Source organism: Palaemon carinicauda, chromosome 21, assembly GCF_036898095.1.
Source record: "Palaemon carinicauda isolate YSFRI2023 chromosome 21, ASM3689809v2, whole genome shotgun sequence".
In the NCBI taxonomy this organism is placed as follows: Eukaryota; Metazoa; Arthropoda; class Malacostraca; order Decapoda; family Palaemonidae; genus Palaemon; species Palaemon carinicauda.
Window position 1 is genome coordinate 81,848,066 of NC_090745.1, and position 21,175 is coordinate 81,869,240.

The following is a 21,175-nucleotide window of genomic DNA, read 5'->3' on the forward strand; positions in this document are numbered from 1 at the left end:
TCTTCAGCGTCAATCTACCAGGTGAAGTGAGCTCTTTTCTGTGGCCGTTGTTGTGGAAGGGATAATGCTCCCCTCGATGCCTCTATTCCAACCATTGTTGGAACTTAGGGAAGAAAGGCTTCTCTCAGTTTTGGCTGTCAAAGGCTACCATATAGCCTTGAGTCTCACCTTTAAACTGAAAGGATTAGGTATTTCTTCCTCGTCAGAACTTCCCTTACTCTTACGGAGTTATGAGATTACTTGATCCCAGTCGGAACTTAAGACCTCCTTCTTGGAACATGGTTCGGGTCCTTCAATCTCTGAAGGGTCCCCCCTACAAACCATTACGCCAGGCAACATATCGCCACCTTACCCTGAAAATGGTGTTCCTACTTGCTTTGGCTTCGGCCAAGAGAGTCGGTGAGCTGCATGATCTATCTTACAATGTCTCCCATTTATGATGATGGGTAGAAATAATACTCAACTTCATCCCTGAGTTCATTGTTAAGACTCAAAATCTGGGTGTGATGGATTCTAGATTCGGCCTATTCTGGATAGAGAGTCTCCGTTGTGTAACCAAAGATCCAGACCATTTGGTACTTTGCCCAGTAAGAAGTCTGAAGTGTTACCTTAAAAGAACAGCAGCAGCTCGCCCTTGTGTTTCAGCACTATTTGTCAGCACGGGGAAGGTCAAGAGGAGGGTCGAAAGAAATACAATTTTCTCTTGGATCTGCAAGGTCACCAGGGTTAGTTTAGAGTGAACGAGTTAAGAATGATTAGCTTCCAACTTCCTTTCACCTCTCCCCCTGGGGAAATCAGCACCATGGTACCCAGCACAGCTGACCTCACCTCTGCTTGTGTATCCTAAGTATAGAAGTAATACTTGTGGCATCCCCAATACCCCTATGAGGGAGGCTATTGGGCAATGTCTGAGTACTCTGATTCCTATGACTCGAAATCCTATTACTAAGACCAGCCACATTGCTAGTATCACAAACACACAGCATATACAGGCTGCTAATTGTGCGTGGCACAACTATTTTAGCGAGGGCATGGTCCTTACTACCTTCTGTTTTATACCAAAGAGAGAGAACCCCGGGTCAATGCCAAAGCCAGTTGGTGAGGACTTTGCCCTTCTAAGAGGTAAGTCATCCCTATTGATAGTGAAGGGTCTGTATTCGTGTCGGAACCAATGACAAATTTGCAAGTAATTTCTGTTTTTCTTAACATACAAACCTGGAGATGTTTATACAAATTAGCCCGCTAGCCCTGTCTCCCAAGAAGTCCTGCCAGAAAGCAAAGTGGGTGCTCAGCCCAAGTGTGTGAATGAGTGGGGTAGTCTGCTAACCCCCACTCCCCGCTTACTAGCGGTTGGGGGTGGTTATCCCTCGTTAAAATTATCATGGCTTGTCTTTCAGCTTCGCCGAAAGTATATCCCTATGAATAGCTCCAGGTTTGTATGTTAGTAAAAATACAGATTACTTTTATAAATTTGTCATGGTTTTAAATCAATGTAGCTTGATCTCACTAGTGAGGATCAGGAGAATCAAGAATAAGAATTTTTTCACCTTTTAAATCAATGTTGCTTGATGTTATCAGTGAGGGAGAGAAGAATCAAGAATTTTTGAGCTTTTAGAGTAATGTAGATTGACCTTGTCAGTGATTGCAAAGAATGAAATTATTTTGAGCTTTTAAATCAATGTAACAAGGTCTTATCAGTGAGTTATAAAAGGATCAAGAATTTTCTAGCTTTTAGATCGATGTAGCTTTATCTTATCAGTGAAGGAAAGAAAGCAAGAATTTTTCAGGTTGTAAATCAAATCATCTTGATGTTATCAGTGAAGGAAAGAAGAATAAAAAAAATTTCAGTTTTTAAATTAATGTAGCTTGATTTTATCATTGAGGGGTAGAGGAATCAAGATTTTTTGAGCTTTAAAATCAATGTATTTTGATCTTATTAGTGAGAGAGAAGTACAGTGAACCCTCGTTTATCGCGGTAGATAGGTTCCAGACGCGGCCGCGATAGGTGAAATTCCGCGAAGTAGTGACATCATATTTACCTATTTATTTACCATGTATATTCGGACTTTTAAAACCTTCCCTTGTACGTAGTACTGTTAACAAACCACCCTTTAATGTACAGAACACTTATTGCATGTACTACAGCACCCTAAACTAAAACAGGCACAAATATTAAAGGCGATTTTATATCATGCGTTTCCTAAACACCTAAAAAGCACGATAAAAAATGGCAACCAATGTTTTGTTTACGTTTATCTCTGATTATAATGAAGAAACAAACGCATTCACACATCTGTATATAGGTTAGTTTTTGCATCAATTATATTGATTATTCAGTACAGTATGTTGATTTGGTTATTACTAATGTTTTACTTAATTTTTCTTAGGACTTCCAAATGAAATGTTTTTCTTTATGACACCGCCTGAAACGACGGCGTCATAACGTACGTTCAGTTAACAAACTAAGGAATTTAACGCCATGATGAAAGTGATAAATAATGATATTACAGTAAAAGCTTTTATAAAATATGTTATTACAAATATTATTTACCGTATCTATATAAAATCATACATACGTAGCAAAGCAGGAAAACAATCTACGAGAGAGAGAGAGAGAGAGAGAGAGAGAGAGAGAGAGAGAGAGAGAGAGAGAGAGAGAGAGAGAGAGAGAGAGAGAGAGAGAGAGTTGTTTTACATACGTAAATGTAAATTTTAAACAAACAAAAAAAAAGCCCCATTTCATATAAAATAGATTACAAATATTTTACTTTATCATATTACAGTAGTCTGCATAATACTGTAAAGTTCAGTACAGTATGTTGTTGTTATAGTCGTGGTGATGAAATTCTCACGAAACAAAAACACGCCATTTGTTTACAACAGCTGATTCATTCTCTCTCTCTCTCTCTCTCTCTCATCTCTCTCTCTCTCTCATCTCCTCTCTCTCTCTCTCTCTCTCTCTCTCTCTCTCTCTCTCTCTTCGTGTTATACAATACTTACATTTAGATGAAGAAACTAAAATTAGTTTTCTTAGTGTCAATTAAATACGAAACGAAAAAATTAGGCCGAGTCTACATCCATTTCAATCATAGCTAAAAATAGGCATCCGATTTCATCAGCAAACCACTATTTTTTGGGAAATATCATTTTATTCTAGAAAACTGCCACTCTTTAAATAGTTAATTGCACATTAAGAAAGCGTGTACTTTTGTTTTTAAATTTCGGGTGTGTTTTAAAAATCGAGTATTGTTGACTTCTTTTTGTTTTACTTTTGGCTGTGATTAGATCAGCTGTCATCTAGCTGCCGCTCTTGAGTGTGTACGAATACACTAACAAAGTATCATTTATACCATTTCTTAAACTTATTCAAACCGTCTACAGTATACAGTTGATATTACATAAGCACCAATGTGTTATAACCTATCATGTTTTTTTTGTTATTACATTTAAACCCCCTCTCTCTCTCTCCTCTCTCTCTCTCCTCTCTCTCTCTCTCTCTCTCTCTCTCTCTCTCTCTCTCTCTCTCTCTCTCTCTCTCTCTCTCCTCTCTCTCTCTCTCTCTGTGGGCTACTTTTCACTACCTCCCATTCCTTACCTCTCTCTATCTCTCTAACAAATGATATCTTTGTTGCTCCTCAAAGTTTCATTTATATTGAAAATCGATCATGATTCAATTTTCCTTACTTCTCCAATCTCGCACCATCGGTCACATCGCGGTATTTTCGATAATTTCCGGAAAATCCGCAATATATGTATATACATGGGTTATGAAAAAAATCCGCGAAGTGGTGAATCCGCGATGGGTCGAAGCCGCGAAGTAGCGAGGGGTTCACTGTATCAAGAATTTTTCGGCTTTTAGATCTGTATAGCTTGATCTTATCAGTGAGTGATAGAAGAATCAAGAATTTTTGAGTGTTTGAATCCATGTATCTTGATGTTAACAATGTGGGAGAGAAGAAGCTCAAATTTAGGTGCTTTAAATTAGCTTTACCTGATCTTGTTAGTGATTTAGTGAGAAGATTAAAAACTTATCTTTTTTTATTGAATGTGACCAGATAGCAGAGCTAGATTTCTAATTGCTTTTTATGAGGTATTCTAACGACTACCTGAGTCAAATTTGTGAACTGAAGTTCTCTTGTTTAAATTGGTATACCAAAACATTGTTTATTTCTTTGCGTATACAAACTTCCGAGTCATTTATATGGGGGCACTTTTGGTTTTGTTTTCTACGGCCAGACAATAAAAAAGAAATTGGTCTGACGATCATGATTACCATGATAAATGTTCTACTGGATGGTATTCTCTTTCAGATAACTTTTATCAGGTACAGAAAGCGGATAAGGGGCGCGGAAAGTCCCCCCCCCCCCCCCCTGTACCGAGGATCACTCCCCCATCTGGTGTAGAGGAACGGATTGGCAGACGGCGTAGACATGGTCCTTGCCCTAGGTGTTTAAGATGGCCGAGTGCTGAGAACTCTCGCCTTGTAAATGAAGTTCTGAGAGACTTCAACTCCTCTGCTTCCCGTTCAGGATAAAGAGGTGAACGTTCTTACAATGGGAGTGAACTGGATTCCTCCCACTCCTTCTCTGTCTTCTCTTCCCGTTATTACTTACAGGAATGGAATGACGTTAAGAGGAAAGGTTAAGAGCTCTGTTAAAAAGGAATATTCTTATTGGGATATCATTACTTTTTATGACTCCTTGGTATCAAGCTCTGCTGATATATCTCCCGCCCCGTTTGGGCCCTGGTATTGAGCTCGGAAGCCTCACACTTCATTAAGATTATGAGCCTCATCCACCATTTAAGAGGTTGGGATAAGCCTCCTTTAGTACAGACTGCTAACAGATCGTGCGCTTTCGACGCTACCTTCCTGCAGTCTCAGAGCCCCAGAATTAGGTTTGACATGACCTTTTCTAGCCAAATCAAGGACATGCTCGAGTTTTGAATACTTCAAGTCTTACTGAAAACTAAAAGTGAGTAGATGTTTAAAGCTTCCTCCATTATCGCTGTTGGGCCAGAGACATTTTTACGTGAACTCTGGCGCCTTTCAGAGCACACATCCCATTGACCCGGATGTGGCTAACTTAGTACCCTCAGTACCGGCGGAAAGACTGCCGAATTAACCCGCTATGATTTCAGGACTGAAACTGGCTAACACGGAGGTAGCAGCCATATCCTACCTTCACAGAGATTTCCTCCCACCTAAGGAAGACTCGCCATATGAATAACTTTGAAGTTTTTATCCGCGTACGAATAAACTACAAATTTTATATACTGTACATTTAGCCAACAGTGTTGCTATTTGGTCATTGCATAACATATTCCTGTTTAACATTACACCAAGGTCTTTAATTGCTTCCTTGTTTGTGATTGTCTCGTTATTAGGGCCTCTGTATGCACATACCATTCCTTCTTTGTCTCCATAGTTTATCGATTCGAATTTTCTGGAGTTAAATGCCATCCTATTTATCTCCTCCCATTCATATATTTTGTTTAGATCTCTTTGTAGTGAGTTCCTATCTTCATCACAAGTAATTTCTTTACTTATTCTTGTGTCATCGGCGAGGAAAACTTCTCACTACAGAGTTTTTAACATCACAGTCCATGTCTGAGATCATAATAACAAACAGTAGTGCAGCTAATACCGTACCTTGTGGCACGCCAGATATTACCTGAGCTTCATCTGATTTCTCGTCATTTGCAACCACTATCTGTTTTCTAGAAATTCTTTTACCCATTTTCCTATCTTTCCCACAATATTATGCTCTCATTTTTTTCTCTAATATATTATGGTCTACCTTGACAAAGGCTTTTGCAAAATCTAGACAGATCACATGAGTGTCTTTTTCATTTATCATGTTTTTGTATATGTTTTCATAGTGTGCTATCAGTTATGTTTGTGTACTTTTTCCGGGCACAAAGCCTTGTTGACCTATATTAAACATATTATTTTTAACCAAATGATTCATTATCATTATTTTCTTTTTTTATTACCCTTTCATACACTTTCATAATATGAGAGAGAGAGAGAGAGAGAGAGAGAGAGAGAGAGAGAGAGAGAGAGAGAGAGAGAGAGAGAGGAGAGAGAGAGAGAGAGAGAGTTATGTTTGTGTACTTTTTCCGGACACAAAGCCTTGTTGACCTATATTAAACATATTATTTTTAACCAAATGATTCATTATCATTATTTTCTATTTTTATTACCCTTCCATACACTTTCATAATATGAGAGAGAGAGAGAGAGAGAGAGAGAGAGAGAGAGAGAGAGAGAGAGAGAGAGTATATATATATTAGCCGTCGTAATCGAATGCCGTGTTCTTGTTTTTGTACCACCAGAAGCGAGGAATTGATCGCCACAACTAATAATAGTCGTGTCAATTTCATTCTTAAACTCAGGTTGCCATATATGAACTAATATTTTATTTTCTACAGAGAGAGAGAGAGAGAGAGAGAGAGAGAGAGAGAGAGAGAGAGAGAGAGAGAGAGAGAGAGAGAGTTTAAAACTAATAATTATAAGGTCTATAAATGAACTGCATGGAAAATGTGACACCCTATAATATATTGGCATTGATGTAATATTCATTATGAAGAGATGTCGAAGGTTAAGAAAATTTTATAAATCAGTGTTATTCGTACTATATGTGCGTATAATCGTAATATGGCAGCGTGACCTTGAGATCAGCTGATGCCAACCAAAAGTAAATTAAAAGTATTTGTTGATTATTGATATGCTCAAGAAATTGAAAAAGAAAATATAAACGTGCTTTAATAAATCACAATTAAACACAATAATGTCTAGTAAATATGAAGGCTTAATATTGAACTAAAAATTGAATAGTGTACAGTATAAAGCTTTAAACATGAACTGCACGTACGGTAGTACACTACCGTATGTATTGTCAAATGATGATGAAATGGCTAGGCCCATTCACTTCCGATAATCTAGCCTAACCTAGGTTTTTAAAATCTTGAAATTTATGTCTAAAATATTAAATAAGACTTTAATATAATACCAAAACAGTAAATAAGGCTTTAATGTATAAAGGAGGAAAAAAATAAAAGATACCATATTGCCGAATGATGACGAAATGGCCTAACATAGGTTTTTACAATCTTGAGATCTATTTAACGACGAATTCGTTTATCAACGGAGTTTCTGGAACAAATCACCGTCGCTAAACGAAGACTAACTGTACCTCTAATTGTTGATTTTTTTTTTTTTTTTTTATCTCTGAGAGGAGAAAACTGCTCAGTCTTGGCAGTAAAGGCTATCACTTGTACTTAAGCCAAGGTTTAGACTGGAAGGTGTAGAGCTCTCCATGCTTATACGGAGTTTTGAACAGGCTTGTCCGTAGTTGAAAGTGAGTTCACCTCTTCGGAGCGTGGTGAAAGTCCTTCTTTCCTAGAAAGATTCACTTACAAGCCTTTATACCAGGCTGTGATCTCATGTTGAAAATGGTCATCTTGCCATAGCCTCCACCTAGATGGTAAGTGAATTGCATGGTCTTGCCTATGAGGTTGCCCATTCAAGGGGATGGGGACAGGTTACGTTCAGCTTCGTCCCTAAGTTCGTTGCCAGGATTCAAAATCAGGGGTTTCCAATCCTAGGTTCGGTTCCTTCCAGATTTCTAGTCTTCAGGAGGTAATGAATGATTGTGAGCAACTGCTTTTGTGGCTTTTGAGAGGGCTACGGCTCTATCAAACAAACTCAAGAGCTCGGGCAGGGTCTAGAGAATGGTTACGAGAAACAACATCTCCTCATGGATCAGGCTTCATTGACCGAGCCATCAATCCTTCCTCCCCCTTCAACAGCAAGGGCTAGGACCCAGAGCTCTCAAGTTCAGGGGTTCATGTATATCTTAGCGTTTTGAGAAAATTTCCTTGATGTAGGTACTACAAGTGGGTGTATGGAAGAAGACAGTCTACCTTCACTGCCCATTACCTGCAAGACATAATGCTCAGGTCCCTGGACACATTCTTGATAGACCTTGTGGTAGCTGCGCTGCAAGTGTTATAGCTACCTTTGGTCCTCACAGGACTGTTAGCAGTTGTCTGAGGGCAGAGGTTATGGTGTTAGTCTGGGATGAATGAAAAAGAATGTCTGATCTTTTCTTCATCTTCTCCTTTCTTGGGGCACAGCATCCTAAGATCCTGTCAACTGGTTTACCAGGTGGAAGAATGTTCATCCTCTGCATTATCATGCTCAGATGCAGCAATCCTGGTTTTGAAGTTTGTCTGTTAAAGGGATTTGTACCCACCAAAGTGCGAGTCTCCTAATGTTTGTATTTTTTGTAGAAACAAATGACAAATTTGAAAGTAATTTCTATTTTTCCTAACAATACAAACTTGGAGTTGTTCACACATACTTTACCCACCATCACTTAACCCTCAGGATTAAGTCCCATCTGCATCAAAGTGAAGAAGGTATGAGTGAGCGGGGAACTGGTGCTTCTCCCCGCTACCACAGGTAACAACTGGAGCGGTTGTTTACGCTTTGTTAAAAATTTTATAGCCGCATATCAGCTTGTGTTGATTTCTTCTATGTAAAGAACTCCAGGTTTGTGTTGTTAATAAAAGTACAGTACAAATTACTTCCATATTTGCCATCCTATAATACTTTGATAATTTTTATATTGCACAGCATATCTCATTTTCTGCAATTTCTTACAGATGCAAGGATTTGTGGCATCCACTCATACATCAAGCAGAATGGCAATTGTTGGTCTTGGTGTTGAACATGATGCTTTAGTATCATTTGCCAAAGGCCTAAGTGTTGGCTCTGATGCTGGTATTGTAAACTCTTCTGTATTTGGTGGGGGAGAAATTAGACAAGAAAATGGAGCAGCTGTAACTGTTGTGGCTGTTGCAGGCCAAGGTGCCAGGTAATATGCAGTATAGTTATTACATTATATGTTGGTGTTGTGGTTTTAAATGTTAATGTTTTTGCAGGGAGGTCCTCGGGTTATGAACAAGATCTGTTCTTACAATGCATCAGAAGTCAATTTTTATCGTATGTTGGATTTATATACATAACATACCATACTGTATGTACATGCATGCATACTGAACATACAATATGTTCATGTTGTATTTGTAAAATTTACTTTAAAAGAGTGAAAAGCAATCCCTAACCATTCATAAATTACTCTTATCCTATACATAAAAAGACCTGTACAGTATAGTACCCTATTCAGTACAGTAGTGTACCTATACTTATACAGTACTAGTAGGCAATAAGTAATACGCATTATAATTCCTGACCTCTATTCCTGTGGTTGGCCTGCCCACTGCCATCAGAAGTCTCCCTTATGCCTAACCAGACAAACAAAAAAAGTATCAAAATCCCAAATGTGTATTATAAACAAAGATGGTGAATAATGCTAAAGTGATACTTATTGCACTACACCAAGTCATTATTTGCTCTCAGTGTCTAGTAGTTTGCCTTATCAACAAACCAAACATTGTTACTCTTAAATTGAGTCAGATATTTTTTAAGTTTGTTATGAGAGTCTGTTCATAATGGTGAATTGTCATAACTCTAGGACTGCCTGTACTGCTAAGGGTTGATGTCAAGGACCTAATTGATACAGAATATTAATTTGATAAGTAGATAAGAAAATTAATGTTTATGAAATATAATCAAGTTTGTTCCTACATGAATACAAACCTTTGTCTTTTAATAGTACATAGTACTATATGTTCTAAGTAAAGATGGGTACAACTTTTAAAACTTTTTAAGAGGTGGTGGTGGTGGTTACTGCCTGCTGGCAGAGAAGTCCCACCTACCCGACAAGTCCACTGAACTCCACTTTTTTAGCAGCCAAAGAGTACAAACAAAACATGCTCCCGGCATTTTTTTCTTTATTGATTTTATTTTATATAATAGTTTTTGGTGACATTGTTGTGTGCGAGGGTGTTTAGGGAGGACGAAGGGTTTGCTCTTTGCTTCCTGATTATAGTAGCTGTGTAACAGCTGTCGTACAATCTCCCGATGTTCACTTTCTGCTGGACAACTTTACTGTTTACCGTTTCTTCCCTCGTTATGGTGATGATGACATCAACTTAACTTAGGAAAGGGATTTATCTAAGACATTGGACCAGAGGATGGAGTTTACAGCTACAGAATGAAGGGAATGGCTGGCGCCCTCCTTCTTGTCATTGTCTTCCCATTCCAGGATAAGCAGCTTTCCCTGGGTAAACCCTTATAAGGTGAGCTTCAAGTTCTTCCCTTTCCTCTGCCGATTTCTTCATTTTGAAGTCCAGGAGGCCGATCAATAGGAATGGTATTGCTTCAATCCTACTGCTGCGCGCTCTGTGGGAGAGAATGTCTTGTATCAGAACCTCGAAAGGTTTCTGGGTACTCTACGCTCTGTTGGTTGGGTTTGAAGGGTGCCACCCTCCTTTTCCTTTGTGTGTGCTTTCTCTCTTAGAAGAATAGTAAATAGTGAGAGTTGTCTCTAGGGATGAAACATTGGTACTGACCTCGTCTCAAAGTCAGTTTCCTTTCTAGCAAGGAAACAGCGCTCGTCAAGTGTCTGTGTGCATCTGGACTCTACAAACACTGGAATCTGCGCGCTTCAGGTTCATGACAGAAAGATCTTCTGACCCTACAAGAGACATCGATCTTGCCCTCGACACCTTCATGTAGATGTTAATTTCTTTAGGTTTTGAGCACTCGCTTGTGCTTGGACTACTGATGGTGCTTGTGATCCTTTTAGCCCTTATTCAGCAAACTTAGAACATCCTCTTGTACATACATGCCCTTGATAGAGTACACTCCTTATAGCACATATTTCTTGGACTTCAAGGATTCACTTACTTGCACCAGCTTCTACTTGTTCTCTTGTATGAGTTCTACAGTTTTCGCTCACTTCTCTGGACATGACTTCTCACTTGTTCGCACTTGCTTCCTGACGACCACTTGCGGCCGCCACATGCCATCATTATGCCAACAGGGCACAACGAGTCTCATTAGACATAGTCCTTCCAACCATTGCCACATATAAGAAAGCTTTCTGTCAGATTGCGTTCACTGCACTCATTGAGTTATGAATATTAACACTCACCTGTCCAAGCATGTACCTGGGATGTGATCATGCCCGATTTCACACACACTATCTTTATGATTGATGCACATGAGCTCTACATTGCTGGAATCCACATGCCGCGAAATTCTAGACACATTGGAAATTCGTGCTTGTTGGGAACCATGATTCCAGGCACTTTGTGTTTTGTAGAGGAGGCTATTTCTTAGCTCCTAAGTTGTCTTATTTTTTGTAAGTTAGCAAGAAGTTATTTTTGCACTTGTTAGAGAACTGGTAATGTTATTCCATTAGGTACATGTGCTTGTGGTAGCTCTAGCCCTGATGAGTACTGTCCAATTACCATAACTCTCATACTACAGTTGGTTCCCCAATTATGCGAGAATTTGATCGATCCATGGCCTCGCAGAACTGGTAAAATCACTAATTCCGAAACACACACAGGGAATACTTCATTATGGCCAAGGCAAACAGCATCTTACTCAGTCAACTCTTTAACTACCCATTTTTAATACACTACTTTATATGTACTATACTGAATTTTTTGTAATATGAAATTGTTCTTATGAACAAATAAAACATTTAAAAGATTTTAAAGTTTTAATAACTGGAAAAGTTTGAAATTACACCCAGGATGGATGTAAATACCGTATATATCCACACATAAGACTACCTAAAATTAGGAAAAATTTTAATGACATTTTCATATAGATGACTGGTGATGCAAAACTATCAGTGTATAGGCTAGCTTTTTCTGTGTTATTTGAAATCCAAAATTAACTATAGAAAGATGATTTCATATCGTGCTTATCCTAAACATGCCACTTAAAACAGATCGTAACAAACAAACAAGCAAAAGCTTTTACACATTTGTTTTACGTCAATTTTTGTAGCAACTGATATCTTACCAATTATTGATTATGTAATGATTTTTTATTACCAATGTTGTTTTCTTTACTTTTTCCGTGCAGCTATCAAAATAAATTAAATTAATGTGATTTTATATTATACTTTTCCTAAACAGGCTGCCTAAAACGGAAACCTCTCGGTTGTTTACGTTTCATCACCAAATATTACGAAGGAATGAATTCATTTACACATCCAATTAATAACTAATGATGCTAAAAACTTTTAGTAAATAGTGTTATTACAAATACATTATTTACCGGTTCTCTAAAGATTCCTATACACATTGCAAAACGGGAAAACTGCAAGCAATACAGTATCATCTGCGAACAACAACTGATTTACTTCCTATTCATGATCACTCTCGTCTATCAGTTTCACTCCTCGACCAAGCACTAGAGCATTCATCTCTCTCACCACTCCATCAAACAAATTGAACAACCATGGTGACATCACACATCCCTGTCTCAGCCAACTACCATGGCAACATCACACATCCCTGTCTCAGCCAACTACCATGGCAACATCACACATCCCTGTCTCAGCCCCACTCTCACAGGGAACCACTCGTTCACTTCATTTCCTATCCTAACACATGCTTTACTGCCTACGTAGAAACTTCACTGCTTGCAACAACCTTCCACCAATTCCATATAACCTCATCACATTCCACATCGTTTCCCTATCAACTCTTATCATCTGCTTTCTCTAGATACATAAACGCAACATTCACCTTGCCTTTTGCTAAATATTTCTTGCATATCTGCCTAACCATAAGAATCTAATTCATATATCCCCTACCTCTTCTAAAACCCCCCTGTACTATTAAGATTGCATTCTCTCGTTTTTACATAATTCTATTAATTATCACTACCATACACTTTGCCAACCACACTCAGCAAACTAATACCCCTTGAATTACAATACTCATGCACATCTCCCTTACCTTTATATAGTGGTACAATACACACACATAGCCAGTCTACTGGTACCATTGACAACATAAAACACACATTAAACAATCTCACCAACCATTCAAGTACAGTCACACCCCCTTCCTTTAACATCTCAGTCCATACACCATCCATACCAGGTGCTTTTCCTACTCTCGTTTCATCTAGACTCTCCTCACTTCCTCTCTTGTAGTCTCTCTCTCATTCTCCTCTCCCATCACTGGCACCTCAACACCTGCAACAGCTATTATATCTGCCTCCCTATCATCCTCAACATTCAGTAAACTTTCAAAATATTCTGCCCACCTTTTCCTTGCCTCCTCTCCTTTTAACAACCTTCCATTTCCATCTTTCACTGTCTCTTCAATTCTCGAGCCACCCTTCCTTACTCTCTTCTCTTCTTTACAAAACTTCGTCTTAAAATGACCCAAACCCTGACCCCACCTCCAGTCAGCCACCCTCTTTGCCTAAGCTACTTAACGGTTAACTTCCACATTTTTCTCTCTATATCTTTCATACTTCTCTACACTATTACTCTGAAGCCATTCTTCAAATGCCATCTTTTTTTTTCTCTTCCACATTTATCTTCACTCCATTCCACCATTCACTACCCTTCCTCTTACTGCCTCCAACAATCCTCTTGCCACACATCACTTGCAATCCCAGCAATATTTCCTTTTCCTAAATTCTACACCTCCTCTAAATCACCAGTTTCTCTCACTTTAATTCTGTCATATGCCATTTCCAACCTTTCTTGATATTCACTTTATACCTCTGGTTTTATTAACTCTTCAACCTTCATTACCTCCCTCCCCACTCTATTCCCCCACTCTTTTTTGTTGGTAGTAGGTTGGCCAGGGCACCATCCACCCGTTGAGATACTACCGCTAGAGAGCTTTGGGGTCCTTTGATGGCCAGACAGTACTGCATTGGATTCTTCTCTCTGGTTACAGTTCATTTTCCCTTTACCTGCACATACACCGAATAGTCTGGCCTATTCTTTACATATTCTCCTCTGTCCTCATACACCTGACAACACTGAGATTACCAAACAATTCTTCTTCACCTAAGGGGTTACTGCACTATCATTGTTCAGTGGCCACTTTCCTCTAGGTAAGGGTAGAAGAGACTCTTTAGCTATGGTAAGCCTCTCTTCTAGGAGAAGGACACTCCAAAATCAAACCATTGTTCTCTAGTCTTGGGTAGTGCCATAGCCTCTCTACCATGGTCTTCCACTGTGTTGGGTTAGAGTTCTGTTGCTTGAAGGTACACTCGAGCATGAGCACACTATTTTATCTTTTATCTCTTCTTGTTTTATTAAATTTTTTACAGTTTATATAGGAGATATCTTAATGTTACTGTTCTTAAAATATTTTATTCTTCCTTGTTTCCTTTCCTCACTGCGCTATTTTCCTTGCCGGAGCCCCCGGACTTATAGCATCCTTCTTTTCCAACTAGGGTTGTAGCTTAGCAAGTAATAATAATAGTAATAATAATAACGAATTTTCCTTCCACCAAAAAATGATCTGACATTCCAGCAAAAAAAAAAGTACTATACCTGTTTTAAATTGAACATTATCAAACATTGTGTTACTGCTATAATGTTTAATGTAACAGAGAAAATTGTGTTAGATTGGAGAAAGCGAGGGTAATTTGAATCATGGTGGATTTTTATTGAAAAATTATGCTAATCCTAATATTATTATCATTATTAACACTACCATTGAAATTAACAAATGATTAGAGAAAGAGAAAGATAAAGGTTGCCTAGAACGTAACCACAACTGAATGTTTACATTTTGTCAGCTGAACACTCATAGATAAAAGTTGATTTCATTGTTGATATTGAATTTTTCCTCAAATAGGCATACAGTAGGCCCCCGCCATACGACATTAATCTGTTCTGGAGTTGGTATCGTATGGTGAAAATGTCGTATGGCGGGTAATAGAATAGCTAATACGTGGAAAAACCCCTGGTAAAAACATTGAAAATTAGTATGTAACAAAATATAATACAATAGTATAGTAAGCACTGTACTATAGTATACTTATATATAATATACATGTACTGTACAGTATATAATTAGATAACATGTACAGGATAAATAAAAATTATATACTGTACAGTACTGTAAAGGAAAAATTAAATCTTATTTACCTTTGGAGTGACGTGACTTGAGCAGGGCCGTACTGTATCTAAAGATTTTAAACATCTTTTGGATGAATGTCTAAATAGATATACTAAAGGTAATAATCTTTTTCCTAGTTTTTAGTTTGGCTTTTGCAAAGGCCTTCTAGCATGGAACGCCCTTTCTACAATTTTCAATGCTACACAGAAATCTCTTGATTGTGGTCAAGAAGTTTGTAAGATTGGCCTTGATTTTAGTGCTGCCTTAGACATTGTTAATCATGAAGCCCTTTATTGCAAACTCAAATAGATGGTAATATGTTAGTCTTTTTGTAGTATCATTATTGAATTTTTAGTTAATAGACAGCTTAGAGTGTGATTATTATTATTATTATTATTATTATTATTATTATTATTATTATTATTATTATTATTAGCAGCTAAACTACATCCCTAGCTGGAAAAGCAAGGTGATATAAGCCCAAGGGCTCCAACAGGGAAAAATAGTCCAGTGAGGAAAATAAAACAAGGAAATGAATAAACGATATAAGGAGTAATGAACAATTGAAATAAAATATTTTAAAAATAAGAACATTAAAATATTTCATATATAAACTATAAAAACACTTATGTCAGCCTGCTCAACATAAAAACATTCGTTACAATTTTGAACTTTAAGTTCCACTGATTCAACTACCCGATTAGGAAGATCATTCCACAACTTGGTCACAGCTGGAATTAAACTTCTAGAATATCGTGTGGTATTGAATATCATGATGGAGAAGGCCTGACTATTAGAATTAACTGTATGCCTAGTATTACAAACAGGATGGAATTGCCCGGGAAGATCTGAATGGAAACGATGGTCCGAATTATTAAAAATCTTATGCAACATGCATAATGAACTAATTGAACGACAGTGCCAGAGATTAATATCTAGAACAGGAATGAGAAATTTAATAGATCGTAAGTTCCTGTCCAACAAATTAAGATGACAATTCCTAACTGAAGACCAGACAGGAGAATAATTTTAAAAGCAAGGGAGAATGAAAGAATTAAAAAACTTCTTGAGAATATATTGATCACAGAAACCTTAAAAGACTTTCTCAATAAGCCAATTTTTGAGGCAATTGAAGAATACACAGACCTAATGTGTTTCTCAAAAGTAGATTTTCTGTTGAGAGTTGCACCTAAAGTTTTAAAAGTCATACAGAGTTAAAGAAACATTATCAATGCTGAGATCAGGATGTTGGGTAACCACTGTCCTTGACCTACTTGCAACCAGACTTTGAGTTTTGTTAGGTTTCAACTTCATACCCCATAATTTGCATCATGCACTAATTTTTGCTATATCTCTATTAAGGGATTCAGCAACCCCAGATCTACATTCTGGAGATGGAATTGATGTGGAGAGAGTAGCAGCATCAGCATATGCAACAAGCTTGTCTTCTAGGCCAAACCACATTTTATGTGTATATATTATGAAAAGTAATGGGCCAAGAACACTACCCCGAGGAACACCAGATATCACATTCCTATACTTACGATGGTATGATGCTAAGAAACAACCCACCTCCTCCTAACTGTTTGAGCTTGAAAACAAGGGCCTATGATTGACATGGCCAAAGGCAGCACTGAAATCAAGGCCAATCATATGAACTTCTTGACCACAATCAAGGGGTTTCTGTACAGCATTGGAGATTGGAAGAAGGGCATCACATGCTCCAAGGCCATTACGGAAAACAAATTGCAAGTTAGGGAACAGGTGATTACCTTCTGCAAACACATTAAGACGTTTTGCCAAAACACATCCAAAAACTTTAGATAATATGGGAGTTATGGAAATTGGGCAGTAATCAGTTGGACTTGAACTATCACAAACACATTTACATAGTGGAATAACATTACCAATTCTCTAGCAAGTGCTAAAAGCTCCTCTTCTTGCTAACTTGTGCAAAATAACAGATAATTTTGGAGCTAAGAAATCTGCATTCTTCATAAAAAACAAAAGAAAAATACTATTTGGGGTCTACACCTCCAAAAGCATCAAGGACCACCAAGAGAGCTTCAATTTCATGAGATAGAAAAGCTAAACAAATTAGTTTAGCCTCAGGAAAACAGGAATGAGGAAGTTCGAGTTTCTCATTACTCCGCTTACTGTTAAACACATTAGGCAAAAAGGGTTGCCTTTTCCTTGGGACAGAGCCATCTAGTTCAAGTAAAGGAGGAACTGTTACATCTACACCAAAGAGTGCAGATTTAAGGGTCTTGTGTTGTACCAGAAAGGGTTTCTTTTATGGTTAAATTGTACTGCTTTTCAGTTGAAGCATAAACTCTCTTGAGTAAAAGCTCTAAGCTGAGTATACCCGGTAGTTGTTCCAGGTCAAATTTGATCTGTTACCTTTCCAAAGATGATAGGCCTCCTGCTTCTCCAAATAACCATGCCTACAATCATCATTGAACCATGGTTTGTCCTTCCCTCGGTTCTTGAGCACACGAGAAGGGATACACCTATCAGTTATGTTGACTAAATTCTCATTCAAAGGGACAACAGGATCAACACTACTATACACATGTGACCAATTCAAGCCCAAAAGATCATGCAAAATCCCATTCCAGTCTGCTTGAAATTTCATATAAATCTTACACAAGTGTGAAAAAGGGACGGGCTGCTCAGTCTTCACTACTAATGAAATCAAGGCATGATCAGATGTCCCAAATAGAGAACCAACCTTACTTGATATAACGCCAGAGGAGTCGGTGTATACGCAGTCAAAGCAGTTACCAGACCTGTGAGTAGCCTCACTTATGATTTGCTCACAGCCTGATTCAGAGGCAAAGTCTAAACTCTTAAGCCATGGCAATCAGTAGGAAAAACAGAATTTAACCATTTCCTATGGTGAGCATTGAAATCATCAATAAAGGCAAAAGAGGCCTTTCTATCATCTTATATCTTAGCCATAATGGTAAGAAGAAAATCAAAGATAGAATCATCCATATCTGGATTCTGGTAGATCGAACATAAATAGAAGTTCTTATGCTCACCACAAACTTTTATTACCTGAATCTCATGATATCCACATTCATAGCAGGACTCATGAGAAGCAGGGTACTCAGTCCTAATATACACCGCCATTCCCCTAGCCCCAGGGATGGCTGTGTATTTCATCATTATTGGCTTCTTAAAACCAGTTGTAAGGAGCTCAGATGAGTGCTTCATATTAGAAATCAAAGTTTCTGAGCACAAAAGAATATCATGCTGTCTGGATGCAACTGTAAGGTCTTTTAATATTTGCATGAAGACCACGGATATTGCAATACAGTACATGACATTGACAAAATCTAGGACATCCTGGTCCCGGATCTTGCTCATTGTCTCCAGCCATCATAAAAATTAGTGGTGACTAAAGGAATGTAATGTCTGGTGTTTGTCAGGGTAGTGATTTAGGTTCTTTACTTTTCATACTGTATATGTACCATGTATGTGGTTTGGCTGAGAAAATAAGCTTGTTGCATAATCATATAATGATACTATTAGCATCATTTCCATACCCTGAAGGTAGACCTATGTTTGCTGAATCTCTTATTAGAGATCCTGCTATAATTAGTGCATGGTGAAAATAATTGGGCATAAAGATGAACCGTAACAAAACTCAACTTGTGATTTTATCAACCAGATAATATGTTACCAATTCTAAAGAATACGAGACCTAATTATGAAGAACAACCCTGCCCCTGCCGTGCAAGATGACTTAAGAAGACAGTCATATGTCGATATAATTGTCCCATACAGGAAGGCCCTGGCACCTTCATCAGGATGATGACGATGCGTCTATCTAAAAAATTATCTTGCCACATGCAACCCAATGCAATGAAAATGTATTGCCCCCAAGCGCATAATTCGAATATCCCAAGGGAGCATTTAGGCAGGAATGTCAACATCATCGGACATGCCCCTGACAGTAGGCGCCTTAGGATATTGGAAGTGCTATTCATACAACATGAAAGACTTATCTCAACACAACGCAAGAAAGGACCTTATGGTTGACATGTGTAAGATCTATCAGCAATCATAGCTCAGGCAATCTCGGCCTATATCACCAAGAATATGATAGATCTGACAGGCCTGGGGCTAAAGTGGGGATTATCTCTAATCCGAAGTTAATCCCTTAATACCGGCAAGCACGCTGGTCCACCAGAGGCAACTACCTTCCGGGTATTATGGCCTCCACTCTCAGGCGATCCATAACCAATAAGGACCTGATGTTGAAGCAGAAAACTGTAGATAAGCTCCTGCAAATGCATCCTGTTAAACAGTTTATTCATGAAAATGAGCAGACCTCCCTGCTTGAAACCAGTTGAGTCGAAGGGTCTTATCCTTTTTTTTACCTAATTCTACAACTTTCAAAATTTTGTGCTCTGCATACACCCATAGTGAAGGTGATCCATAACAAAGACACTTATTTTGTATCAAATATTTGTTCTTTAATAATGTGTAATGGTATACAGTATTCTCAATTAAAGAAGAATTTTGAATAAGGTCTTCATTACCTTTTTCATGTATTTGTCCCTTTCACAGCTACTGGTGGAATGGAGTAATGAAGAGAAAAAAATATTTAGAACAATAAAAAAGGTAATTATGAAATTAATGCTTCTGAGGCAGCAATTACTTTTAATGAAACATGTTTGAAGGCGGGTGTACTCCCAAAATATTATTGTTGTTGTAATGAAAATTTGTATTATTTTCAGCTTGGGCAGTAGCGATGCTGCCGCTTTAGCAATTGCTCAGCAAATTCTTGGAACTGGACCTCACATCAAGTGGGGAGGCAATGCATCCAGTGTTCTTGCTAAAGCTGTAGCAGCCTCAGGTGGTGCAGGCTCTGCATCTGCTCTTAATGCCAACTACACTGACAGCGGTCTCTTCGGCTACTTTGTTATTGCGGACTCCAGCAGCGTTGGTCAGGTAAGCTTGTATGTTAGTATGTTGACTTTGAAGCTGGTTACTTTTTTATTTAATTTTATGACAGTAGTTACAGTTATTAGTGAGTTTTCTCAGGAAAAATACATTTGCTCAGTAGGATTTGATTAAATTAGGAATTAAGGAAAAGTATCATCTTTGTGTAATTGGACCTTTCCAAGAATCCATAGTTCAAGTTAAAATGTGTTCACCTTCCTACTTTCAATATTTCTTTTATCGTCACATTAAGTAAAAGATGAGAGAAAAGAGAAAAGGAGTAAGAATAATATAGTAAGATGATTTTGACATAAAAGAATTGAAGTTATTAAAGCATATAGAGAAGCTTAGGGGGTAAGTCTGTCAAAACTTTAAAGAAATTGGGTCTGAACTTAGAATTACTTTAACACTTTGTTGTGCTAAGTCTTATTGTCTGCTCACCTTCACCACCCAATATTGAAAATTTATCAGCTTTGTATATATACATAGAATATAAAGGGAGCAATAACAGGTATATTACTGGATTGACATTTACAGTTAGAATCAAAAGAATGCAGACACTCAAAGGAAATTTTTCATCGGATGTCTCTAGTGTTCCCATGACAAAACAAACTAGTTGTTGCTTTTCTTACTACTTCAACAAAATGGGTGGAGCCTTCTCAAACCTTAGCGAATCAAAGACAGTAAAGGGCTGCCTTTGTTAGCAAAAGCATACAAAAGTTACAACTCAATTTTGCCATGTTAAGATTCTGTATTATCATTTGACGTTTCCAATATCCCCTGCAAATACTGAACACACACACACACACACACACATATATATATATATATATATATATATATATATATATATATATATATATATATATATATATATATATATATATATATAATCATGAATCCTCAAAGTCATATAAAAAGTATTGGAGTGTCGCAGCTAAATAATTCTATCCGTTAACAGCTACATCAGATTATTTCGACATTAGAGAGAGAGAGAGAGAGAGAGAATGAGAGAGAGAGAGAGAGAGATATATTTGCTTCCTTAAGGATCCATGTACCGACAATTGTCTGGCTCGATATAGTTAAAACGTATTTTATAGTTCTTCATATACCTCAAGTGCTCTGTAGAAAGATTTTCCCGTTTGCTTAGAAATCAACTAAGATATTTTCGTTAACTGGAATAATGGTAAAG

General features: G+C 37.8%; 1 protein-coding gene across 1 annotated transcript in view; it reads left to right on the forward strand.

Moving 5' to 3' along the window:
• Nucleotides 1-21,175, forward strand: part of LOC137615016 (cytochrome b-c1 complex subunit 2, mitochondrial-like) — a 96,706-nt gene that overhangs the window by 44,095 nt on the left and 31,436 nt on the right. Inside the window, exons 5-6 of the mRNA XM_068344650.1 lie at nt 8,671-8,882; nt 19,779-19,992. Coding sequence (XP_068200751.1) covers nt 8,671-8,882; nt 19,779-19,992 — 426 coding nt within the window. The remainder of the gene's footprint in view (nt 1-8,670; nt 8,883-19,778; nt 19,993-21,175) is intronic.